The 27,272-nt window shown below is 37.1% G+C and overlaps 1 protein-coding gene across 3 annotated transcripts in view; it reads left to right on the forward strand.

Moving 5' to 3' along the window:
• LRBA (LPS responsive beige-like anchor protein) overlaps positions 1 to 27,272 on the forward strand; it is a 563,043-nt gene that overhangs the window by 131,654 nt on the left and 404,117 nt on the right. For all 3 annotated transcript variants that reach the window (XM_079771501.1, XM_079771500.1, XM_079771502.1), the window contains exons 30-33: positions 241 to 688; positions 8,392 to 8,525; positions 23,458 to 23,536; positions 25,139 to 25,272. In XM_079771501.1, coding sequence (XP_079627627.1) covers positions 241 to 688; positions 8,392 to 8,525; positions 23,458 to 23,536; positions 25,139 to 25,272 — 795 coding nt within the window. The remainder of the gene's footprint in view (positions 1 to 240; positions 689 to 8,391; positions 8,526 to 23,457; positions 23,537 to 25,138; positions 25,273 to 27,272) is intronic.

Raw genomic sequence — 27,272 nt, forward strand, 5'->3', positions numbered from 1 at the left:
TTGGAGGGTTTGCTCAGGTATTTTTTTATTGTTTTTATTATTTTTTTATTATATCATCTAATTTTATTATAGGTACAATAACTCAGAACATTTTATAGATTATGTAATTTATTTTTGCCTTTTAGAACATGCCATACATTTTTTAATTTAAAATAATAGATGGCTATAGATTGAAATATACCTTTTTAAAATTGGTTCTAAACTCTTTTTATTTGTACTTTTCTTCTGTTTCTGGGTAAGATCTAGAAAACACACCAGCAGCATCCAGCCCATTAACTCCAGTATCAGTGGAAGAATCCAAAAGCATATCATCTGCTCGGAGGAGGGACTCAGGCATTGGGGAGGAGACAGCCGCTGGCTTGGGAAGCAGTGTGGATGCAGCTTCTCCTGGAGCCCCTCCAAGTGTCAGTGCAGGCCCAGATGCAATCAGTGAGGTGCTGTGCACTCTTTCGTTAGAAGTCAATAAATCTCAGGACCACAGAAATGATGCAGGAAATGAGATGGACAACAAGGCTGCACCATCACTTCCAGTTTCAAAAAATGTCAACGTAAAGGACATTCTCCGCAGCTTGGTTAACATACCAGCAGATGGAGTCCCAGTGGATGCTGCCCTTCTGCCACCGCCCTGCCTCGGCGCTCTTGGTGATCTGTCTGTTGAACCACCTGTGCAGTTCAGATCTTTTGACAGGTACTGTAACTAATTTCTGGCTTTTGTATACTTATATTTATAAATTGCTAAGATTTAAAGGTTAATAGGAATTTATGCAAATTTTTAGCTTCAACATTAAAAACAGTTGTTTTGAACTAGTTTTTAAAATTACAAGGATATTTTTGTTGGGTGGTTTGTATACCATTTCAAATTTTTATCAAAACTATCAGTGATTGAAAAATAATTTCAATATGACATTGTCAAGGTATATGTTAAATAATTTTTTTTTAACCCAAGGTTATTTTTTCCATTGACTTTCTTTTTTATTACATATTTTTATTGATTTCAGAGAGGAAGGGAGAGGGAGGGAGAGAGAGAAACATCAATGATGAGAGAGAATCATTGATCAGCTGCCTCCTGCACACCCCACCCTGAGGACCAGAGCTCGCAACCCAGGCCCTGACCAGGAATTGAACTGTGACCTCCTGGTTTATAGGTCAACGATGCTCAACTACTGAGCCACTCTGGCTGGGATCCATTGATTTTTAGAGAGAGTGGAAGGGAGAGGGAGGGAGGAGGAGGAAAGAGAGAGAGAAAAACAGAAAAACATGGATGTGAGAGAGACATATTGATGGGTTGCTGTCTGCACGAGCCCGACGGGGCCTGAGTATTGAACCTGCAACCCAGGTACCTGACTGTAACTGGGAATCAACCCCTTGACTCTTCGGTGGATAGATACTACTTTTATCCTTACTTTATAGGTGAAGAAACTGAGGCAAAGGGAAATTAAGTCTCTTAAGTGCTTATGCTAATAAATCGTGGAGCTAAGATTTGAACCATGGTGGATTCATTCCAGATCCTCTCATTTGGCTGGGCAATGCAAAACATACTTGCTGATCTATGAGGGGTTGGTGGTGGTTTTATTTTCTATATACAGTAAATACTAGGCATCCATTAAAGAGAGGAAAGCAGAACACTATGTATTGATGTAAAATTATATTGAAGATATGTGGTTAATGAAAAAAGCAGTGTACAGAATTTGAAATTTATGATCTTTTAAACAAATAGATAAATATGATTACATATGCCTCAAAAAGAATACATCAAACTGTTAAAAACAATGGCTATATTTTGATGGTTGGAAAAGGTGTAAATGATCAGGTTTTTAAAGTATGCTCAATTTTATAATTTGTTTAAACATGAATCTTGGCTCAGAAATGATTAAGAGTAGATTTTAAAATTTGATAAATCTTACTAATATAATTAAAGAAAGTTGTTTTCTTATAAATGTTCCAAATTTCATTTATTTTGGCATGTATTTCTTTTTAAATAGTGTAGAAATTAAACTATGCTTTAGTGACTCCTTCAGTGAGTAGTTATGGACGTATTTAGGAAACCATACTTCGGTAATACATATTAAGGGGTTTGTTGAAATAAAGAGGGATTTTCGTGATAGCAATTTTCAGGATGTTATTTGGAACTTACATGTCTGGTATGCATTTAACATATTGTCTGATGGCAAGCCAACTGCTCTGCGTTTCCCCCTCTTTTTCTTAGCAAGAGACACCTCTTGAAAACTCTTTTCATGCAGCTATAGACCAGTGGAATATCTTTGGGAATTTCAAAGCATCCCTCTGATCATGTGTTTATCTCTGGAATGCTGTGTCAGAAATCACAACTCTCCTCATATCTTAAGAATTATCAACTCTCAAGCAATAGCTGGAAAATTTAGAGTAACAGCTACATGAGTGGAACCTTGCTGAAAGGCTGCCAGGTTGTGGGCCTTTTTGGATGGCAAGGTGTTTGTGTTCATTCCCATGCCAAAATTCTTGCTCTTATCTAATTTGAAGATCCTCTCTGGTGATTAGTGGATGCCAGGGATTTATCTTGATAAAGTTCAAGGGCTTGTCTGGCTTTTCAACTAGATCCTTAGGGACTAAAGTGCTTGGTTTAAAATGCTCTTTTCTCCTTTACTGAACTATTTGCATGTTAAATAAAATAGCATTTATGAGAAAGTTTATGATATTTGAAACTGATGTGATTCTGAAATGGAACTTCTGAACCTTAGTGATTTGGAAGACACTGGTGCTTCTTGTCTGTTGTTAATAAGTATAAAGAAACTTTCAAAAAAGTCTTCCTAGTTCATGTAAAAAAAAGTCAACAGTGTTTGCGATTTCTTTTTGTGTGGAACCTTAGGAAACCTTCTTTTTCATCTTTAAGATGGGGATAAAATGTGGCACTTAACTCACAGAGTGGTTGAATATATATATATATATATATATATATATATATATATATATATATATAATTTATATATGTCCTTAGCATAGTCAAGTATTACTCATTAAAGTTAGTGAGTTTGTAAAGAAGAAAGCTATAGTATGTAAAATTTTATAGTTTAATATTTGGCTTTTAATTGAAAGTTCAGAATAATAACTTGCATAACTAAAAGACATATCTGTCTTCCAAATTGATTTTGCCAAAGAGTTTGAAGTGCTTTTTGTTAAAATTGATGGCACATATTTAAAATTCAGAGGTATTTGTATTTTAAATTGTTTCTTAAATAGAAACTTAAGCTGTAGCTTGAGAATGATGCTAGAAATATCTCTGCATATTGTGTAGCATATAGGCTCTCAAAGTTGTGTCAGATATATGTTGCATTTTCTTTGTGTTTTGCAAAGTGGTGCTTTTTAAAAAAATGCGAAATAATTCGTCCTTGCATGATTAAACTTGAGTAGTAGTACATTTAAATTTCTAGATTATTTTTTTAAACTGTAAGGACATGTTTTACTAGTTTAGATTTATACGTATGTATGTGATACATATGATAGCTTAAAATCTCATCTGTTGAAAGTTTTAGTCTTTTTCATGGAAACTTTATAAAAATGAAAGTAGATGGTAAAGAGAATGAAAATATCGTGAAATCTGCCTACTGCTTAATGTCCTTTTATTTGGGTTCTTATGACTTTGAATTTTCTTTGTTTTTAAGTGGCCTAAAGCTGAAGCATTATTATGTTACTTCCTAAGAAATGACTCAAATCAATCAGTGAATTTGGAAATTGATTAACTTTATTTTTCTATTATGTATTAAGTACATAGCTGGGCTAGAGAATGCAACTCTTTCCATTTGTGAGCAGATATATTTTTGTATGTTAGTAAAAGTACATACATAGTTTTATATTTTGGAAAACTTTATTATTATTGCTTATAAATGATTATAATGTAGAATTATGTTTAAATGTTAATATTGTGGGATGGTTGCACAACTCTGTGAACATACTAAAAACCATTTATTTGTACACTTTAAATTAGTGAATCGTGTGGTATGTAAGTTATAGCTCAGTAACACTAAAAACGGTCAATATGAGGAAACAGTTCAAATTAGAGGCCTTTGTTTAGACAAACGGTGAATTGTAGATCATTTCTGCTGTTTAATTTGGTACGTTATTTTACCTTTCTGAGCTTTACTTTTTAATTTTTAAATGGGAGTAATATGTATGTTAGGCTTGTTTTGAGAATTGAGTAATAATTCTTGGCATATGTCCGTGCTTAATCATAGCTATTAATAATTTATAAATTTATATTATACTAGAGGCCCGGTGCACGAAATTCGTGTATGGGGGTATGTGTGGGGGTGTCCCTCAGCCCAGCCTGTACCCTCTCCAATCTGGGACTCCTCAAGGGATGTCCAACTGCCCGTTTAGGCCCGATCCTATTAAACGGACAGTCGGACATCCCTCTCACAATCCAGGGCTGCTGGCTCCTAACTACTCGCCTGCCTTCCTTCCTGATTGCCCCTAACTGCTTCTGCCTGCCAGCCTGATCATCCCCCAACCACTCCCCTGCCAGCCTGATTGATGCCTAACTGCTCCCCTGCCAGCCTGATTGCTCCTAACTGCCCTCCTCTGCAGGCCTGGTCACCCCCAACTGCTCTCCCCTGCAGGCCTGGGTCCCCCCAACTGCCCTTCTCTGCAGGCCCAGTCACCCCCAACTTCCCTTCTCTGCCAGCCTAGTCGCCCGTAACTGCCCTCCCCTGCAGGCTTGATCGCCCCCAACTGCCCTCCCTTGCAGGCCTGGTCCCTCCCATCTGCCCTCCACTGCTGGCCATCTTGTGTCCACATGGGGGCAGCCATCTTTGACCTCATGGGGGCAGCCATCTTGTGTGTTGGAGTGACGGTCAATTTGCATATTACTCTTTTATTAGATAGGCTAGAGGCCTGCTGTATGGGTGGGGGCCAGCTGGTTTGCCCTGAAAGGTGTCCTGGATCAGGGTGGGGGTTCCCTTGGGGCATGGGGCAGGTTGGTCATGCCCCCCGGCGACCCAAGCAGAGGCCCTCGGATCTGGGAATTATTTGTCTTTTATAATTGAAACTTTGTAGCCTTGAGCTGAGGTCTGGGCTGGCCAGGGTGTGCAGGAAGCTTAGCTTCCTCCATTGCCTGGGAAACCCAAGCCTCCTGCCCGCTCTGTGGCCACAGCCATTATTGTTGGGATTTATTTATCTTCTATAATTGAAACTTTGTAGCCTTGAGTGGAGTCCAGGGCCGGTTAGGGTGTGCAGGAACCTTCACTTCCTCCACTGCCGGGGAAACCCAAGCCTCCTTTTGCTCCGTGGCCACAGCCATCTTGGTTGGGTTAATTTGCATACTCGCTCCTGATTGGCTGGTAGGTGTGGCTGGTGGGTGTAACAGATGTACGGTCAATTTGCATATTACTCTTTTATTAGATAGGCCAGAATGATTGTGTGGGGGCACAAAGAATAGCGTACCATGAACTTGGACTTGGAGAGGCTGGGGAGGCTTGTCTTTGAGCAAGGTTTTGAAAGGTCAGAAGGAAGCTTGCTGGTAAATAGGACTAAGAGGAAGGCATATTGGCAGAGGAATAGCATATACAAAGGGTGGGCATTGTGAAGTAATGCACATGCTCCGGAACCACAACAGCATAATGCAGAAGCATGTGAGGAATGCTGGCTTAAATGTCAGTCCGTGTTTGAAGCCACACTTCAGATGTGTCAGGAATGAGAACATATGGAAGATCTTGCACAATCAGTATTTACTGAACTGGAATAAAGAATAGGTATTAATTGTGATTGAAAGTATTATTAATGTTAGTAGTTTCAAGGATTGGAGATGAGGTCAAATTTTTTTGTTACCTTTATTTACATTTTTAATAATAATTTTATTTTAAAATATTTTTATTATTTTTTAAAGTTTCATTGAATTTATTGCAGTGATCTCTTGTTATCTTTAATCATATCATCTTGGACAAATAGAGATTGTGCATATTATGGAACATGTATAGTACATATTTTTCTGTCACCCGTTTTCCAACACTTTATTATAAAAATGTTCAAACATATAAAGAAATTGAAAGAATTGTACAGTGAATACCCACAGACCCATCACTGAGATTCTGTAATTAGCTTTTAACATTATTTGCTTCATCATATAATTCTCCATATAGCCATCCTTCTACCCATCAGTTAATCTTATTTTTTGATGTATTTCAAAGTAAGTTGCAGACATCAGTTCATCCTCAATCAAACATTTTAACATGCAGATCTCTACTTAGAGATCAACACAGTTTTTTAAGGTAAAATGTGCATACAATGAAAGGCAAAAATTTTAAGTGTACTACCATTTGATGAGGTTTATACTCCTGTGTTAACTCAACTCCTCAATCTAGATGAGTCTTGGAAGCTCCCTTATGCATCTTTCCTGCCAGTGCTTGTCCCCATTCCTCCAAGGCAGTTATTACTCTGATTTTTTTTCTGCCCTAGATTAGTTCTGCCTTTTCTAGAACTTCATGTAAAAGGAAATATAAACAAAGTTGGCATTCTTCAGTTTAAGGCTTCCTTCACTTAACGCTTTTGAGGTTCACCCATGCTATGTTTATCATCAGTTTCTTATTGCTGAGTATTGTTCCATTGTATGAGCATACCACCATATTTTTATGCATTTTTTCCTGTTTGAAGGATTCTGAGCTATTGCAGTTTTTGGTTGTTAACAATAAAGCCTCTTTGAACATTTTGTGCATATTTTTTGTGGACATAAGTTATCTTGAGGAAGTTCCTAAGGGGAATTGCTGGTGCACATAGGGTAGGTTTATGTCTTAAATTCAATTATATAAAAATTATTTCACTTTTATAAATATTTTCTATTGCTCCTATCATTACTTACCTGTTGTATGAGTAAACTAGATATTGCTGGTTCTTTGTTTTGTGAGTGAATGTGGAAGTAAATTGTCCGTATTTCTCCTCTTCTCCTCCCCCAAAAATAGGTTGTTAGGGAATAGGTTAGAGGTTTTCTTAAACAATACATTTCTGCTTAGAGTAGCAAATGTGCAAATTAGATTGTGTATTGTTTTCTGAATTTACACCAGCACACATGTACACACACATGCGCACACACACAAGGGTCATGTTTACTCCCCCTAAAGTCAATAATCTTCATCTGATATAAGCTACCATGATTTAAGCACACCATTTTGGATTGAGGGCTCAGGTGGCTGTTGCTTCTATTTTTTAGTGTATAGTTAACATTGGCAGTCACCCTTATAATGATGTGACACCAGCTACCTCCAAGTACATTGAATAAGCCATGCCTAGCACCAGAGAACTTGATTTAATTGGCAACAGTGTTTGCTGTCACATGATAGGCACTGAAGTAAAACGAAACCTATTTCACTTTATATTATCTCTTTTTGATATAACAACAAAAACAAAATGTGTTTTTAAAGTACTGGAATTAGAAATTACCACTTTTGAATTTATTGGGAATAAGTATCTAAGTAACTTTATTTAGAAACTGAATACTTAAAAGCTGTTAAGGGAATACTTGAAGCTTGCAATATTGTCAACAAAAGATGTGATTAAATAAATTGAATGTTGAAGACTTTAGGCTTATGGTTAACACCAGGTAATTAAAAGTAAGCACTGCTGTGGGAGTGCATTATATATCAGCTGTCCTCTTTACCTCATTAACTGGGTTTTTGCATGTTTATGGAGCTAACTTCAATTAAAAATGCCTTTTAAGTTATGCTTAATAAGGCCTTTTAGTTATTATTTTGGTATAAAGTATTACACTTTAATTGAAATTTGTATATCATAAATACCTGTGTTTGAATAATATACAAGGTGAGCAAATTTGATTATTTGATATTTTTGCATCTAGCATTTATATCTTTTATTGTCTATATATTATCTAAAGACAGTCTTGGATTTAAAAATTGGGTTGTTAGATATATTTTTTATCTCCATTTTTTAACCTTATAAAATTTTAAGTTTTTATGATTTCAAAAGCACCTACTGGTGCTTTAAGATCCTTGTTGAAGCATGTTGAGCTTTCTGCTTCGATTCTGAGGTTAAGAAAAAGTTAATTACTTTTCCACTTGAGTGATAAAAGTCCTTTTTTTATCCATCTTTTGTTATATTTTATTTAAGTTAGATAATCAAAGACGATCATAAATGTAAAGAATGTTATATAGTAAATACAAGTTTAAATGTTAAAATAAATTATCATATTTCTATAGAATATTGTCCTGATTCTAAAAAATTTGATATGCAATAAATGTGAACACCATTGAAGAGGTTTCTTATTGAGAGAGTATTCTAAATTGTATGTCAAAATAGAGATACAGAAAAAATTAGAAAAAGCAGTTAGTTTCCTATTTTCTATTTCAAATTTATGTGATTAATGTAGGTTAATCTTCTGTATTTTAAAATCTATTTCCTTTTTTGTTACAGAAGTGTCATCATTGCAACAAAAAAATCATCAGTCTTACCTTCCACTCTTCCTACAAATGTAACTTCCAATGCTGTCAGTGTGGTTTCTTCAGTAGATTCTGCCCAAGCCCCAGATATGGGAGGAGAATCTCCTGGTGAGTTTGTCAGTGATTTCAACAAAAAAAGGTTTTAGATCCCATTTTAGCAAAGCTTAGGATTTTTGATAAAGTTAAGAAATTTTGTTAGACATGTTATAAATCATCATGCTTTTATACTGTTGCTCATTTAATAAATTTCTGAATACATTTGAGTAGTAACAAATGAGTTAAATCAATGATTTCAGTATTTTCTCCACAGTGTATGACAAATTGGATGCTGCTGCTCTAAAATACTCTTTTCTGTCTCCTGCACCTGAGAAGATTTGTACAGATAGTGGTTTATATAAGAAAGTTTTGGTGACGTGGTCTTTTAATTTGGTTATCAGTTATCAAATGTTTATTTTTTTCTTCAAATTTTTCTGAACTAGAGACTTGGAATGCTTGCCTGAAGCATAGCATCATTCTAGCATTAGTTACAGTAGCTTAATAACTCCTACTGCACTTACTATTTTTTATTTTTTTTAAAATATATTTTTATTGATTTCAGAGAGGAAGGGAGAGGGAGAGAGAGATAGAAACATGAGCGAGAGATAGAGAATCATTGATCAGCTGCCTCCTGCATGCTCCTTACTGAGGATCGAGCCCGAAACCCAGGAATTTGCCCTTGACCGGAATTGAACCGCGGACTATTCAGTCCGCAGGCCAATGTTCTTTCCACTGAGCAAAACTGGCTAGAGCCTACTGCAGTTTAAAAAAAAAAAATTAAAATTATTTGGTGACATTGGTTGTTAAAATTCAAGTATACAATTCTGTGATACAACGTCTGTATATTGCATTGTGTGCTCACCACCCAAATTGGATTTTTGCCTATCTCTTTTTCTACATTTCTACCAAGTATAAAAGCCTTTTGGTGCATATATATGGGTGTAAGGTCTTAAATCCCTAGATGTTGACTGGAAGCTAAGTGATAATACCAGGTAAACTTGAAAACAATGTGATACTAAAATGTTAGGACAAAGATGATAATATTTTATATAATTAACAGTATTCTAAATGTTGTGCTGTTTCATAAAAAAAAAAATTAAGCACTGACTGGGTAACTTAGTTGGTTAGAGCCGTGGTTGGCAAACTGCGGCTCGCGAGCCACATGCGGCTCTTTGGCCCCTTGAGTGTGGCTCTTCCACAAAATACCACGGCCTGGGCGAGTCTATTTTGAAGAAGTGGCGTTAGAAGAAGTTTAAGTTTAAAAAATTTGGCTCTCAAAAGAAATTTCAATCGTGGTACTGTTGATATTTGGCTCTGTTGACTAATGAGTTTGCCGACCACTGGGTTAGAGCATTGTCCCAATACACCAAGGTTGCCAGTTTCATCCCCAGTCAGGGCACATATAAGAATCAACTAATGAATGCATAAATAAGTAGACCAACAAATTAGTGTTTCTCTCTTTCTCACTCTCTCTCTCTCTTGTCTTTTTAAAATCAATCATTAAAAAAATAAAATAAATTAACAACTAGATTATATACCACTAAAAGAATTCATTCTTGGTACTCTAGAATGAGATTAATAAAAAATAAATCTTGAAGGAATAACTAGATGTTTTACATTGAAATCACACACAAAAATGTTTTTAGTTCATCTTTTTGGACATCTCAGACCTCCTATCTGCTGTTTTACCTGTTCTAGAAAAATAGTATGTTTGCTATATAAATAGTATCCTATATAATAAAAGCATAATATACAAATCAACCGAACAGCAGAATGACCGTTTGCTATGACGCGCACTGACCACCAGGGCGAAGATGCTCAATGTAGGAGCTTCCCCTGGTAGTCAGTGCGCTCCCACAGGGGGAACGCCACTCAGCCAGAAGCCAGGCTCATGGCTGGCAAGCACAGCAGGGGTGGTGGGAGCCTCTCCCGCCTCCGCTGCAGGCGGGTGGTAAGGAGCGAGTGGTCCCAGACTACGAGAGGGATGTCTGACTGCTGCTTAGGCCCGATCCCCTTGGCATCCCCCAAGGGGTCCTGGACTGTGAGAGGGTGCAGGCTGAGCTGAGGCCCTTTAATTTCAGTTTATGGGGCCAAATAATATGATTCTCTAATCGCTTTTAAATATATTTTTCAAAACTTAAATCATGCAGTTTTCAGGAAAGATAAGAAACAGAAGGAAAGCTGAGATATATGGATAGTATTTGATATACAGTATAATAAATTTCTTTCTGAAGTCATTGTATTTTTTTCCAGCAAATCCATATAGTGCAGGGTGGGGAAAAAAGTAGGTTTACAGTTGTTCATATGGAAAACAATACAATAATTAATAATACAATAATAAACTGTGTTTGGTGAACTCACAACTATAAACCTACTTTTTCCCCACTCTATTATATACTCATCCTCAAAGTATGCAGAATGTATAATAATAAAAGTGTAATATGCTAATTAGACCGGACAGCATAACGACCTTCTGGACAACCTTCCTGAAGAAGCTGCGGTGGCAGGGGCCGCAGCGGGCGGGGGCCGAGGCAGAGGCAGTTAGGGGCAATCAGGCAGGCAGGCGAGCAATTGCGGGTGATCAGTCAGGCAGGCAGAGTGGTTACGGGCAATGAGGCAGGCAGGTGAGTGGTTAGGGGCGATCAGGCAAGCGGTTAGAAGCCAGCGGTCCTGGATTGCGAGAGGGATGTCCTAAACCGGCAGTCGGACGGGCCTAAACCGGCAGTCGGACATCCCCTGTGGGTTGCAGGCCGGGCTGAGGGACCTCCCTTCATATCCCACACCAGGCCTCTAGTTACAAAATAATTTTCTATCTTGGAAACTCTTGCATTTATTAGCAAAACCCCACAAAAACTGCATCTAGATCATAATGTATCTCACCCCCATTATTAAAACTTTGTATAATTCTTGGTGGTGATGTTTCTTAAATAGTTTCCAGGTTTTTCCATTTTGGACTAGAATTTTTAGCTCTTTCCTCTTCCTTCCTAGCCCCCTTCATATGTTTAAAAATAATTCATTTCTTTTTTAAGTCATTCCAAATGTTCTTTGTGATGATAGTCTTTATTTTTATAATTTGTTTGGTTTCCATGATTCTTCCCTTCCTTTTTCTCTTAAGTATGCTCTTATTGTCACTGTTATATGGTTTCTCTATTTTAGTTCATCGCTTATATTCCACTAGAGGCCCAGTGCATGAAATTCGTGCAATCGGGGGGGAATCCCCTCAGCCCAGCCTGTACCCTCTCCAATCCAGGACCCCTTGGGGGATGTCTGACTGCCAGTTTAGGCCTGATCCCGGGGATCGGGCCTAAACTGGCAGTGAGACATCCCTCTCACAATCCGGGACTGCTGGCTCTCTAACTGCTCACCTGGCTGCCTGCCTGATCGCCCCAACAGCCTCTGCCTGCCTGCCTGATTGCCCCTAACTGCCTCCTCTGCCAGTCTGATCACCCCTAACTGCCTCTGCCTGCTGGCCTGATCACCCGTAACTACGCCCCCTGCCAGCCTGGTCTCCCCTAACTGCCTCCCCCCCGCCCCCCCCCCGCCGGCCTGATCACCCCTAACCACCTCTGCCTGCTGGCCCGATTGCTCCTAACTGCCCTCCCCTGCCGTCCTGATCGCCTCTAACTGCCTCCCCCCCTTGCCGGCCTGATCACTCTTAACTGCCTCTGCCTGCTGGTCTGATCACCCATAACTGACCCCCCTGCCGGCCTGGTCACCCCACTCAGCCTGCTGTTTGGTCGTTTGGTTGTTCCTCACTGCCCCCACTTCTAGCCTGGTCGCCCCACACAGCCTGCTGTTCGGTCGTTGTGTGAGGGCGTCCCAACCATTTTGCATATTACCCTTTTATTAGAATAGATTCCACTAATTGCTGTCTTGATAAGAAAAATCTAACCCAGTCTGGTTTTCAGTCATCTTACTTCTTACTCTCCTGCCCCCACTTTAAATGCTTTTAGTTGCCTTTGTACCCTGTTTTCTGTTCACATGGAATCCACACCCCACAGATAAAATTACCTGTCTGCCTTCAGTATTTTTTACTCATAGATTTGTGTTTTTTTTTTGGTGGGTCTTTTGATTTAAGTTATTTTCCCATTAAAAAATAGACTATGCTGAAATTGATTTTTTTTTCTTCTTGTTCAGGCAGGGTTTGGGAATAAAAGATTTGTAGATGAATTGGTTGTTGTAATTGCATGCTGAGCTGGGAAGTTTATTCTTGCAGATCTGAATAAGTTAATTATTAGTCTTGGTTTGATCTTGGTTATTTTCTCTATGTGAAAACACAGTTAATACCCGTCTCTGTGGAACTTGACTTCAGTTCTGAGTGAGTAGCAATAAAAAATGAACTGCTCAAATTCAGTAATGGATTAGTAAAAAATATGCTGAAAGTACAGGGTGCATTAGCAAAAATGGGAATTTACTTGGAAGAAACCATGTGAATACAAAATATAAAATAAGAGTTTTGTAGCAGGAAAGTTGAAATTATTTTGAAATTTTGATATCAAAATTTGATTTCTAAAATTTACAAGTGGTACAATTAAAGAGAAACCAGGACTGGTTAGTCATGGATTCCAGAAAAAGATTTAGAGCTTTTCAACTTTATGTGAGGTCAAAAATTCTCACCCAAATAATTTTATAATGCTAAAAAATCGAGAATTTGTATATTTATATTTTAAAATAGTTTATATTATTAAAACTGTGGTTAATATATAAATACCATACAAATTTAACATTTCATTTTGAATAATATTCCTTAGCTTCTGTAGCATTTTATTAGAAAAAAGTATAATCTAATAATAAAATGGCAAATTTGCCTTAATTAGTGGTAAGAGATAGTTATCAGAGGATAAGGTATACCTTTGTATATATGCATGATGTTATTTTTGTTTGTATTTTTATTATATGCATATTTTAAAGAAAACTAAAAGAGAAGACAGTTTCAGTACATATACCAAAATCTGGATATTTTAAAGTTACTCATCAGCAAAGTTTTAATTTCCTAGAATGCAATACATATGAAGATGCTGTTATTCTTTTTTTTCAAGTATGCTATGATGGTTTTCTACCGTGATGCAAAGCATCAATGATTAAAACAAATATCACATGATGTCACTCATATGTGGGATATAATGATCAACATCATTTGATGAACAAGCATAGGTCCAGAGACAAATGGCAGGGGAGGTGGGGGGGTTAGAGAGCAACCAAAGGACTTGTATGCATGCGTATTAGCATAACCAATGGACACAGACACAGGGGCAGTGGGGGCTTGCCTAGGGTGGTAATGGCTGGGGGAAGGAGGACGGTAAATCAGGGGAAAAGGAAACATATGTAAAACTTTAGACAATAAACAAATAAAAAATATTATCCAGCAAAAAAGTATATATTCCAGAGTAAAGGCAGTCAGTACTACACTTGCAAGACCTACAGAAACATAAGAGGCCCATGGAGAATTGTTTAATAAATACCTTCTTATAAACAGATAAAGTGGAATTATCTCCCCATTTGTTATTTGCTAACAAATAAAGCAGACACTTGAATTAGTTGGTGAAAAAAACAAAAAACAAGCAAACAAAAAAAACAAAATTAAAGCTAACCTAATAAAGGAACTAAATAGACTGTTCTTTAGTAATTTAAATGCTGGGGTTTTACTAATTTGAAAAATTTAATAATTTTACTACTTAATAGAATATTAGGGCATGCATATATTAGTACATTTACATTTAATGTTGAAAGAAAATATTTGATTCCTTGTCTTATATAAGATTTGACCCTAGAGGCTTATCTACTCATTCAATAAAAAATTTTTTGTTTCTTTAATGAAGAGTTTTTAGTGGCATAGAGCCTCTTCCCTCCCTGAACTGGCTTAGAATGGGTGGGGAGAGAGAGAGTGAAAAAGAGAGACTACGGGAAAATTAAAAATACAATATTTAGTAATTAAATATTGACATTTGTTTTAATGATACTTTATTACAAAGGACCTTATTTATTTAGATCCTTAAGGACCTTGAATAAACAATCGGCTGGTTCTTCCCTGGATAAATGTTAGACAGATGACCTATTTGCGTTTTCCTTTTTGTCCTTTTGAATGTCTGGAAAACTGTTAGTGTGAAGGAGCCAGTTTATCAGTGTAAGGATAAGGAAAAGATAAGTTGGTATCATTCCACATGCTGGAAGTAGCTTCTGCATTTACATATGTGATCATTTATTGAAAAATTTTAATGTTAAATTAACACAATAAATTTATTGTTTTTATTTTTATCTCAGTTGATAATATGCAGAAGGTATTTGGAAATTACATTTTTTTATCTGGCAGGAATGAAGTACAACTTGGTATGAAATTACTGATCTATTTAGTTTATTTTTTCATGTGATTTTTTTTCTTATAACTATTGGTAGATGATATATTTATCTTTGTTAGTAAAGTGTTTCTTATGATTAAAAAACACTTTGTAAAAATCCCTTACTGCTGTAATTTCTATTAGGTTTGAAAATTGACATTAATTTTAGGGTAGCTTTTGTTATTTTTTTATTTAGAGACACCATTGTTCTTTGTCTTTTTCATATTTTTAGTATGCATTTCAACTCATTAAAATCAGGGTCAATTAGCATTGTAAAAGCTAATTTTGTTTTACATATACAGCCTAAAGCCTCATACAAACACTTTTTTGAGATTTATTACTTCTATCTCTACCTTTAAGTAAATGGGATCTTATGTTTTCCTTTTTTATCAATTTTAGATAAGTTTAAGAAAAGCTACCAATAGTTCTTTTAGAGAAAATGTCTGATATCTAAGTAAACATGGTCTTTAAGAATTACCACTGATAAGAAAAATAAGCTCAGAAATGTTTAATTAATCATTTGTAATAGAAGTCAGTGGCCAACCATGGTTCAGTGATCCTCTTGCTGTCAATAATTTAGGAAATTGCAGGTGTCATCAATTTAGGAAATTGCAGGTGTAATAAAGCTATTTGGTCTCTGAAGTACTTTACTGAGTGTTGTGTAGAAATAGGATTGGACCTGACTCTTGTAAATGCCCGACACTGAAGAGTGAAAAAAATTTTCAACTTCACCTTGTTTTGCCCACTACTTTGAAATTTTATTGTGAAAAATAGAAATCTATTGCTGATGAAATGGGAATTGATAAATGCACATTAAAAAATTGTCAGTATGAATAAATGTATACTTTAACTTCATTTAAAAATTAATCCTATGCATTAGGATAGATTCTATTCAGTTTGTTAGAATTGTAGGTACAATTAGCTCTCAATTGAGCAGGATGGTGAAAATGGCACGAAGGACAGCAATAAACAAAAAGCCCAGTAAAAAGAAGAGTGAACACTGATTATCAAGGGAAGGAGAAGGAAATGTGTTGTGGAAAAGAGATTCACTAGGGGTAAATTCATCTTGTAGGAATATGCTCACTCTAGGAGATTGGCTTAGTAATTATCCAGAGGGTAATTGTGGAAGATTGCTGCCATGCCCTCTCCCCAAAGGAACCAAGCCTGTGGGGCATCAAACAGCCCAGATTTCCGGATTCTGCTGTTTCCTGAGACCTGGCAATCAGAGCTGCTGATTATTAATCAAGGTCTGCCTGAGGACTAAGCATGCTTCAAGGAAGGTCAAGTTGTCCCAGATCCTTGTTGTTTAATAATCAGTTAAATCTACAGAACCCCTTATCAGAGCTGACTGTGTCTGTCTATACCCAGAATGAACTTTATTTGCGTTAGCTAACTAAAAGAGCAAGTAGAATAATAATGCACAGATGAAATTGAATTGAACCTGAGGAAATTGTGGGAGTGGTGTGAGGTCGTGATAGGCTTTTCTTGTAGAGGACAGTGGCTAATATTTATAGCTATGTTTAGTTTTATAGTGATCTGATACATGAAATTATTAGAAATTCACTTTTTATGTTGGTCAAATTTAGGATTGATCTTTGCTTTGCAGTTTCTAGACTTTTCAACAGAATAGTCATTTATGTTTCCTGTTTTGTTTCCAGTAAATTGAGAGAATAAATTCAATTTAACTAGTAATCAAAGAAGTAGAAATTATTTATTCTTTCTTCAGGGCAAATTGGCAGTGTTTATTAGCATTTAAAGTGTGTTTATTGATTTCTAGTAAGTTAGAAAATAAAGGAATGCACATAGATTTATGTAAGCACATACAAAACATTTGTTAATATGGCCCAAAATTGGAAACAACTGGAATTAATGTTCCTGAATTTGAGTTGGTCTGATATATTTCTTATAATTAGGAACAGATTATACTTCTTTAGTAGAAATATTATGGAACAGATAAGGAAAGAAAATCTAATTGCATGGTGTATAGTTTTGATTTGTAACATTACCGATGATGACCACTTTTCATCACTTGATATAAGTATAGCTGTAAGGTACTTTCTATATTGTAAAGTTACTTTTTCCATTTTATAAGTGTATTATGGTAGGTACTTTGAAATTATTAAATATTCTGTTCCTCTGATTATTAATTTATCATATCAATATGGCCTCATGGATTCCTATTTTGTTGGATGGGTTATAATCAGTTACTCTATTATTTTGATGCTCAAATTATCTGCAGCTTAGTCAGTGGGAGTCCCTTCAAGCTGGCTTCTCTATCCTTATGACATATTTTGTAACATACCATCAACAAAATGAAAAGGGAACCCACTGGATGAGAGAACATATTTGCCAATGATAATTTGATAAGGGGTTAATTTCCAAAATATATACAGAACATATACAGTTCAACACCAAGAAGATAAGCAACCCAATTAAGAAATGGGCAAAGGACTGGAATAGACATTTCTCCAAAGAGGGCATATAGAAGGCCAATAAATAAATGAAAAAATGTTCAATGCCAGTAATCATCAGAGAGATGCAAATTAAAACCACAATGAGATATCAACTCACACCTACCAGAATGGCTATCATCAATAAATCAAAAAACAAGTGTTGGTGAGGGTATGGAGAAAAGTGAACCCTCATACACTGTTGGTGGGAATGCAAGCTGATGCAGCCACTGTGGAAAAGAGTGAGGAGTTACCTCAAAATATTAAAAATTGAATTGCCTTATGACCTAGCGATCCCACTTCTGGGAATATATCCAAAAAAACCTGAAACATTAATTTGAAAGAATATATGCAATCCTATGTTCATTGCAGCATTATTTGCAATAGCTAAGACCTGGAAGCAACCCACGTGCCCATAAGTAGATGAGTGGATAAAAAGACTGTAAACCTTTTCAGTGTGGCTAAGTTGGTTAGAGCAGTGGTTGGCAAACTCATTAATCAACAGAGCCAAATATCAACAGTACAATTGAAATTTCTTTTGAGAGCCAAATTTTTTAAGCTTCTTCTAACGCCACTTCTTCAAAATAGACTCGCCCAGGCCGTGGCATTTTGTGGAAGAGCCACACTCAAGGGGCCAAAGAGCTGCATGTGGCTCGCGAGCCGCCGTTTGCTGACCATGGGGTTAGAGCATCGTCCTCATAGGCCAGAGGTTGCAGTTTTGATCCCTGGCACATACGGAGGCAAGTCATTGATGTCCCCCTTTCCCCATCCTCTCTCTAAAAATCAATAAACATATCCTCCAGTGAGGATTAAAAAAAAAAAAAAAGCTGTGGTACATTCACATGATGAAATACTACTCGGCTGTTAAAAAAGAAGGAAATTTTACCATTTTGCAGCAGTATGGATTGACCTGGAGGTTATTATGCTAAATGAAATAAGCCAGTCGGAGACAGACAAATAATGTGATCTTACTTGTGGAATCTAATGAACAAAATAAACTGACAAAATAGAAACAGAGGCAAGGATACATGGAACAGCTTTCAGAGGGGAGGAGGGCGGGGGGCTGGTGAAAGAAGGTGAAGGGATTAAGCAAAACATATGCATAACCCATAGACACAGACAACAGTGTAGTGATAACCAAAGGGAAAGGGGGGTGGGGGTGGGTGGAGGTGGGCACAGGGGGATAAATGGGGATGGAAAGAGACTTAGCTTTGGGCTATGGGTGCACAATGCAGTGTGCAGATGGTATTGAGTTGTGTACTTGTGAACCAATGTCACCCCAAAAAATTCAATAAAAAAATAAAAAACACATAAAACTAGATGTTTTATACTCATTTTATACTTTTCTTTCACAGATCTTGAAATAGCCATTTATCTCTTAGTGGAGAATATAGTATTTAGAAGTCAAGATCTGTACATGAGGTTAATTAGGGTCTTCCTGCTCCCAGGTCCTATCAGGAGACAGAGCTGGGGCTGTGTGTGTGTGTATTTGTTTGTTTATATGTGAATGAAGGAATGCATTTTATATATACTTCCATGTATCTATATGTAGTGAGACCATGAATTCACACAGGTACTCTGAATCCCAAGCCATTACCTCGAAGTTCTTTTTAGTTTTATTTACTACTTTAATGTCCTCCTCACATTGTTTGGGTTCCTATACCTTGCCCCGGGTCAGTGCACCTCCCACCCTGGTGCAACTGCTTTCCTTGCTCTGCTCCAGCCAACTGCTTTCAGTCTAATGCGAGAAGGTTTGGGAAAGAGGGTCTTTTGCTCTTTAAAGTGCAGAGTTTTTATGTTGTGGTCATATTGGGAAAATAACTATCAAGTTTATAAATTCTTAGATAAGAACTCTAATCTTTTAAACCCAGTTGCATTTACTGCCACATTTGGAATCCTTTAGTAGTAAAGGCAGGTGCTGGAGATAGTTTACTATGGCTTATTCCTTTGGAACCAAATTACAGTAAGGCCCTTAGTTCTTAGGTATACATCTTCATCTCAAGCAAATCATTATTTGTGAATAACATGAATACATGTTTAGAGTATTCAACTATTTTTCCTCTAGTTTATGTAATCTTGAGGTTGTAGGTTGGCAAAATAAAGAATTTAAATAGTTACACAATTCTTCCTTATTTAGTCTTTTATCAAATCTCAGATTTGGTTGTGTTGTGTTCTTGATTTATGTCTACTGTGTTTAATCACAACTAGAGGCCCAGTGCACGAAATTCGTGCATGTGGTGGGGTCGGGGCGGTCCCCTCAGCCCAGCCTGCACCCACTCCAATCTGGGACCCCTCAGGGGATGTCCAACTGCCGGTTTAGGCCCAATCCCAGGGATTGGGCCTAAACCGGCAGTCGGACATTTCTCTCACAATCCAGGACCGCTGGCTCCTAATTGCTCACTTGCCTGCCTGCCTGGTCACCCCTAACTGCCCCCTCCCCCCCGCCAGCCTGATTGCCCCTCACTGTCCCCCCTGCCGGCCTGGTTTCCCCCAACTGCCCCCCCTGCTGGTCTGGTTACCCCCAACTGCCCCCCCACCAGCTTAGTCGCCCCTCACTGCCCCCCCTGCCAGCCTAATTGCCCCCAACTTCCCCCCCCCCCCCACACTGGCCTGGTCGTCTCTTATTGCTCCTCCTGCCAGCCTGGTTGCCCCCAACTTCCCCCCTGCTGGCCTTGTGCCCCTAACTGCCCCCCCCCCCTGCTGGCCTGGTCACCCCCAACTCTCCCCCCTGCTGGCCTGGTCATCCCTCACTAACCCCCCTGCTGGCCTGGTTACCCCACGCGGCCTGCTGTTCAGCCATTTGGCGTCCCTCACTAACCCCCCTGCCGGCCTGGTCGCCCCACGCAGCCTGCTTGTTCAATCGTTTGGTCATCCCTCACTAACCCCCCTGCCGGCCTGGTTGCCCCATGCAGCCTGCTTGTTCAGTCATTTGGTTGTCCCTCACCCCGCTGCCGGCCTGGTTGTAGGCAGCCATCTTATGAGGGCGTGAGGGTCAATTTGCATATTACATCTTTATTATATAGGATTAGGTCTCAACTTCTGGCTGACTACAGTTGTTAAGATGCCTTTGGTTGCTCATTTTTTAAATGAACCCATGATTGCTGTCTTTCTCTGCCTGATTTTTATCTTAAGTCTTCAACCAAAGATCACCAGGATAAAAAACCTATGGTTGATCAGTGAGGAAGAATGCACAGAATGAGGAAACCCTGGGCATCTCAGTAATAGTTAGAAAAGATTTATTATAGGAGCTGAGTTTATATAAGGTAATTTGGGGGAGAAGTCAAGGATGTGAGGCTTTCCTCTGAATTGGATATTGTTAGGAATCATGGGTAATTCAATGATTAGACATCCTAATAAATATTATCTAGAAGCATGGAAGACTTAAGTTAAAGTAAAGCTATAATTTACAGTGAAATAGTAGTCATTTATATTAGGAACTGGGATGTTTGATTATCTTTGTTATTTAGATGTTCATGTTTTTGTCTGTGGGGACACGATCATAGAGTGGTATTGTTTTATGGTGATTTGTCATGGTCATGACATGACTTTGTCCAATGTTGCTGTTTTATGAAACTGTTTATAGTCAATGAGAGAATACCAAGACCTATGTCTGGGTTCTAAGTCAGCTCCTAACAACACCAGGAATGGTGGGCCTAGTTGATATTACCAGGCCAGCTTCCAGATGTCAGAGCTTGCTTTTCTACCTTCTATTTCTGCCATGTTTCTCTGTACATTGCACATGAACATTTCTTCTTCTGTCTCTCTTTTATCTATCGTTTGTGCATACCACTTTGTCCCCTTTAAGTGCTTCCAGGATACCCAGGCCTGTAGTTTGGAAAACAGATAAAAGCATCTGACCTCTGATAGTGCATCGATCCCAGGATCCTTGGAGCCCTTCTTCCCTCCTTGTTTATCAGCTTTGCATATTCTTTATTTGCTTCAACATGTTTGCTGTCTTTCTTGGTCTATCTATAGATTTGTGATAGGATTTCAGTCTGTATTTACCCTAATATTAGCTTGACACCCTTTTAGGATAATGCTCTCAGAAATTGAAATTTCTTTTCTTGAATAGCAGCTGCAACAAGATGTGCATATCTGTACCTGTTGTACACTCCAGGTCTTTAGGATACTATCCCAGTTAGATTCCAGTGTCATAGATGGGCATTTGGTACTATATGTGTCCATTTTTTTCTTCTCCCTAACATTGGCCTTAGAAAACTAATGACTCTTCCTGTTTTTATAGGTCCTACGTCTAGCTGAAATTCAATGATGTCCTATCCTATATATTATGATTCTTAAATAGGAACTTTTTCCCCCCTCTGTTCTCTTGAGCTTGTTAGAACTTCTCCAAATTAGTCTTCTAGACTCACTCTTTCAAGACTTGTTTCTGTGCCTATCCATTCTTAAAGAACAGATACTTAATTGCCGGGTGATTATTTTTCTCTGGCCAAGTAAAATTTATAAGCACAGTTATTTGTTTAAAACATAAAGATAATGACTTTACATAGGACATAGTTTGAACCATTTATACTGTAAAAGTGAATTGGCTATTCAACAATATAGATATACAAGCGTAATTTAAGGGTATCTGGTAGTCTTCATTGGAGAGTAAAATAAGATCACATGGTGGAGCCTGGCGGGCATGGCTCAGTGGTTGAGCGTCAATCTATGAAACAGGAAGTCACAGTTTGATTCCCTGACTGGGCACATGCCTGGAGGCAGCTGATCAATGATTCTCTGTTATCATTGATGTTTTTCTCTCTCTCCTTCTCCCTTCCTCTCTGAAATCAATAAAAATCTATTTTAAAAAAAAGATCACATGGTGGAAATTAATTTTTCACAGTAGTTTGAACAAAATAGTGACACAAAACAGTAGGAAATAGAAATGTATATACCAGATGGGAAGATTGACCTACTAAAATATGGGAGATGGGAATGATTAAAGGAATAATTTCTGAAATTAAATTTGGGACCTTCTATTATTTAAAGTTGTCTAGGCTCTAGAGTTATATGTATGAAAAGATGAGGCCTCTGCTTTCAAAAAACTTAGCACAGTAGGAAGAAGGACATTTAAAATTTTAATTGATGGACAATGTGACAAATGTAATAACAGAGTATATACTAACTAGAGGCCCGGGACACAAAATTCATGTACTGGGGGGTGGGGGGAGGTATCCCTCAGCCTGGCCTGCACCCTCTCACAGTCTGGGATCCCTTTGGGGATGTTCGACTGATGGCTTAGGCCGGGGCAGCTCCTGCGTTGAGCGGGATTGGGCCCAAACTGCTCTTCAACATCCCCCAAGGGGTCCCGGATTGCAAGAGGGTGCAGGCCAGGCCGAGGGACCCACCTATGCGTGATTGAGGCTGGGGAGGGACACAGGAGGTTGGCCAGCTGGGGAGGGGCTGTGGGAGGGTTCCAGGGCATGTCCAGCCCGTCTCGCTCAGTCCTGATTGGCCAGACCCCAGCAGCAAGCTAACCTACCGGTCAGAGCATCTGCCACCTGGTGGTCATTGCATGTCATAGCAACTGGTCAAACAGTCGACTGTTTGCCCCTGGTGGTCAGGGCACATCATAGCGAGCAGTTGAGTGGCCTTAGCATATCATTAGCATAGTACGCTTTGATTGGTTGAATGGATAACCGGATGACTGGACACTTGCCATATTAGGCTTTTATTATATAGGATTACAGTGAGGACACAAATCAGGGACTATACATTGTTTAAATTTAAGAAAAATTTCTTAGGTCTTCACTGGGTTGTGTTTGCTAGACTAGACTCAGAAACAATCAGGTTATGCCAGAAGTTATTTGTTGACTGAATAATGACAGTTTTCATGGTAATGGAGGTAATACCTATTTAAGGGTAAATTTGGAATTATTTCTGTCCTTTGCTTCAATTAAAATAAGTTTCTACTTATAAATCTCTCTTTCCACTTGTGACCCCAACTTGGTCATAATTTATTTTTCTATTACCTTTCATCCGATGGATGGATGAAGGATTAGTCATTTTGATAATTGAACTTGTAACTGAAGTTTATGTATTAAATGATTAAAAAGCTTGTTAACTGGTAGATTTTAATGTTATCCAAATTATAATGGGTGTTTAAAAATGCATTATGATACATTTTTTGTTGACTTGGTATAAAGTTATCCTTTTTGTTTGAACCTTGTATCTAAAAACAAAAAATTCATTCCTATAAATGGTTATTTTCTTTTATAGGTGGTAGATCATCAAATGCAAAATTGCCCTCGGTTCCAGCAGTTGGTTCAGTTCCACAAGACCAAGTTTCAAATATGAGGTATTCAAGCTACTGATCTGGATGTTTGTGATTTATTACTTTAAAATTTCTACATATAGTTATTTAAAAAGTTATTTGTTTCTATTTTTAAAAACTTACATGATATGTAGTAACTTGCAAATATTTTAGGGGTTTTATTTATTTATTTTTTCATTGACTTTTAGAAAGAGAGGAAGAGAGGGAGAGAGAGAGAAACATCATGTGAAAGTGAAACATCGATCAGCTGCTTCCTGCTGATCCCTCACCTCTTTAAAGATGAGATATAAAAGTTTTATGAGAAGTGGCTGTTTGTGATTGGTAAATGCTACATGCATAGCAAATATTTAATTACACAGATAATGGCTTATGGCTTATTTTTCATAGGATTGTAAACTGAAAGTTTAAAATTTGCTATTCTTCTTCCATAAATAAATTGCTGGAAAAAAAAAAAAGTTATAGTCAGTCAACCAAAGCCACAGTGATATTGAATTATAGTGTGTGTTTTTTTTTTACTGTCATTAATGTTGTTTAATTGGGAATATATTTCAAATTCTAATTTGGAATTCTGCGACTATTTTCCACCACTAGAACTCTCGTGGCTGAGTTCTTAATCCTTCTTACCACAGCTGGAAAATTCTTAGCACTCCACAAATACAGTCACTTAGGTGCTGCAAGTGTAGGCTTGCAGTTGTGGTATCATCAGGGGTATAAGAGGCTCTAAGAGATAAGTAAATACTTGGAAAGAGATGGTTATTCACAACAGAATTTTCCAGCGGCTTACCAGGTAATGGTTTCAGTAACAACTTTAGTTGGTAGTACGAATAGGAAGTAGTCCTTATGTGAATAGTACGTAAGTAGTGGCTGTTTGTGTATATGTTTGGTTTATAAGTTAGAAACTAAAGGTGTGGGTACCTCTGAATTTCCTGAAAGGCAGAGGGCTTTTTTTTTTAAAACTAATTAAATATGTAAGTGTATGTGTACATATGTGTTTATTTGTGTATACATATATATATATATATATATATATATATGAATATATATGTTTAGTCAAAAAGACATTAATGTGTAAATTGAAATTATTATTAATGTGTCAGTAAAGTATACTGTTTTCAAATGAAAAGTTGTTCAGATTATATTAGAAACAAATTGTTTCAGAGATAGGTATCAGTGAAAAAGAATATAAACTGATTATTTTGGTTCATAACCATTTATTGAGTCTCTACTATATGCTGCAGTTGAGAACTTAGAAATGAAGATAGTTCTTGAACTGGAAATGCTGATGGTTGGTGGTGAATAGACAAATGTGATAAGGACTTGATAGAGTTTGTTTAGGTTATAGGGCTAAAATCGAGTGATCTGACCTGGCTAATTATAAGACATCCAACAAGAGCTGATTCTTGGAGTGGTTGTTTGTCAAGGCTGGGGGCAGGGGGGGGGGGGGCGCGGGTGGCTGTAGAAAACAGAATAAAACAAAAATAGTCCAGGCAGAAGGAATGGTATGCATAGTGATAATGAGTCTTTAGGTGGCTTTTAATTTTTCATTGCTGTGGGAACGCATTTTAAAAACTAGAAAATGGGTAAATTCTGCTGAATAATTCAGGGAACCTAACATCTTTACATTAGCATTACAGAGAGGCTTGAACATGCTTTGGAAAAGGCAGCTCCTCTTCTGCGAGAGATTTTTGTGGATTTTGCACCTTTTCTTTCTCGGACACTTTTGGGTAGCCATGGACAAGAACTACTTATAGAAGGAACAAGTAAGTGGTTTTTCTTTATTTCATTTTATATAAAAATATTTAAATTTCAAGATTAAAAACTTAAATGGATAATAAGAGATGCATGGATTTTTAATTTTTTTAGAGGTGTTTTCAACTTTTAACAAGGTTTCTCATAGTCTGTACCTTTCAAAAAATGTTACACCTCCTATTCTATCTAATCTATTCATTTTTTATCATTGATTTGAATGAAAGAAATTTATATACTGAACTGAGGAACTAAGAGTTTTGGTTTTTTAAAAATTAACTATGAGAATAGAGAATTGGAGAGACTAGTGTTATTGTAATTAGTGGGGCATTTATGTGGGGTTTTACTTGAACTTAAGATCCTTACAAACAACAGTGTATTGCCACATATTAGGAAAATGAGGAATGCATTATTAGTCTCTATTAGTAGCATTCTTTTTATAAACATTTAGAAATAACAGTAATATTGTACACTATCCTGCTTACGTCATACATAGATTACTTTTCTATGTAGTGTAGCTTGAAATTGTGTTAACCTAGGTAGCATGCAGAAGTAGGTTACTGAGAGAATTGGAAACAATGCTATTTGGGGAAAGGATGAGGAATATTGGGACATTTTAAAAGTTTATTTTACATAGGGCACCTGCTATATAGTAAGTGTCTTCAAATATTAAAGAGGGTAACCGAGTGAAAGTTTACCTTACTTTCTTTAGACAGCAGATACCAGTTCAGTGGAGAAAAATTAGTTCTATTTAAGAGCTTAATAATCTGACTTCAAAATACCAGTCTTCATCTCATAACTAATTTTTCAAAGGAGAACCTAGAGGACTTTCATCAGTGATAATGTGAAATTGATTTTTGCATTCAAAAGTGTTTTGACTAGATGTTTGCTAAATTTGGTTTGTCTGTGCCATGGTTAATGGGTTAGGATTAGATACTTAAGATTCTCCTAATCTGAAAATTTCATTATCATCTCTGCTATAGATGTATATGGAATTGTGCTGAGCAATTCGTTTCCATATAGTCAAATAGTAGCATTGAATTTATTTGAAGGAGAAAGTTTAGGTTTTAGAAATGTTTAATTAAGTTTGGGGTGAAAATTTATTTTACCTGCTGCAAGATGTAATTTATTTAGCCATGAACTTTTTGACCTAAGGAAATCATACAATTTGAAAGGAATTGAATTGAAAAATAGAAGGGCTTTTCCCTAAATTATATTTCACATATCAAATATTTATTTTTTAAAGTGATGTGATAACTTATCTATATTTTATTTCATTACTCAAAACTAAATGTATTAATTTTAGCCTCTTGGTGTAGCAAGACATTGTTGCTTTTTAGTTGGTTTTTTAATTTTATAGTAAATCCAACAAAATAGGATCACCTTAGATACTCAGAAGTAGTAAACTTGCCAATTCACGATTCCTCAACATTTTTTACTGGTGAATTCTAATAAAATAATAAGGAAGATGATGTATTATTGATCAGCTATAAACTTGAGCATTGCCTACTCATTGGACTGTGTTCATAAAAACAGCAAACAAATGTAAGAATATTTATGTAACGTGTACATATTTTAGGTTGTAACTTTTTGGGTGGTGTTTTTATGCATTGTAAAACAAAAGTTTTGAGTAGAGGTGATCATAGTGTGGTACAGTAGAAAAAGCATTGGACTAAAAGGCAAGAGACCTTTTATGTTTATTTTTAAAAAAATATATTTTATTGATTTCAGAGAGGAAGGGAGAAGGAGAGAGAGAAACATCAATGATGAGAGAGAATCATGGAGGCTGCCTCCTGCACACCCGTAATGGGGATCGAGCCCACAACCCGGGCATGAGCCCTTGACCAGAATTGAACCCAGAACCCTTCAGTCTGCAGGCTGACGCTCTAATCACTGAGCCAAGTGTGAGACCTTTGTTTTAATTCTGGCCTTGCTAGGGACTAGCTGTGAGACCAGGCACTGGTAAAGTTATCACTTTTAAAATTTTTAAATTTTTTCTTTTAATTAAAAAAAC

This window comes from Cnephaeus nilssonii, assembly GCF_951640355.1.
Source record: "Cnephaeus nilssonii genome assembly, chromosome: 5".
NCBI classification, from domain to species: domain Eukaryota; kingdom Metazoa; phylum Chordata; class Mammalia; order Chiroptera; family Vespertilionidae; genus Cnephaeus; species Cnephaeus nilssonii.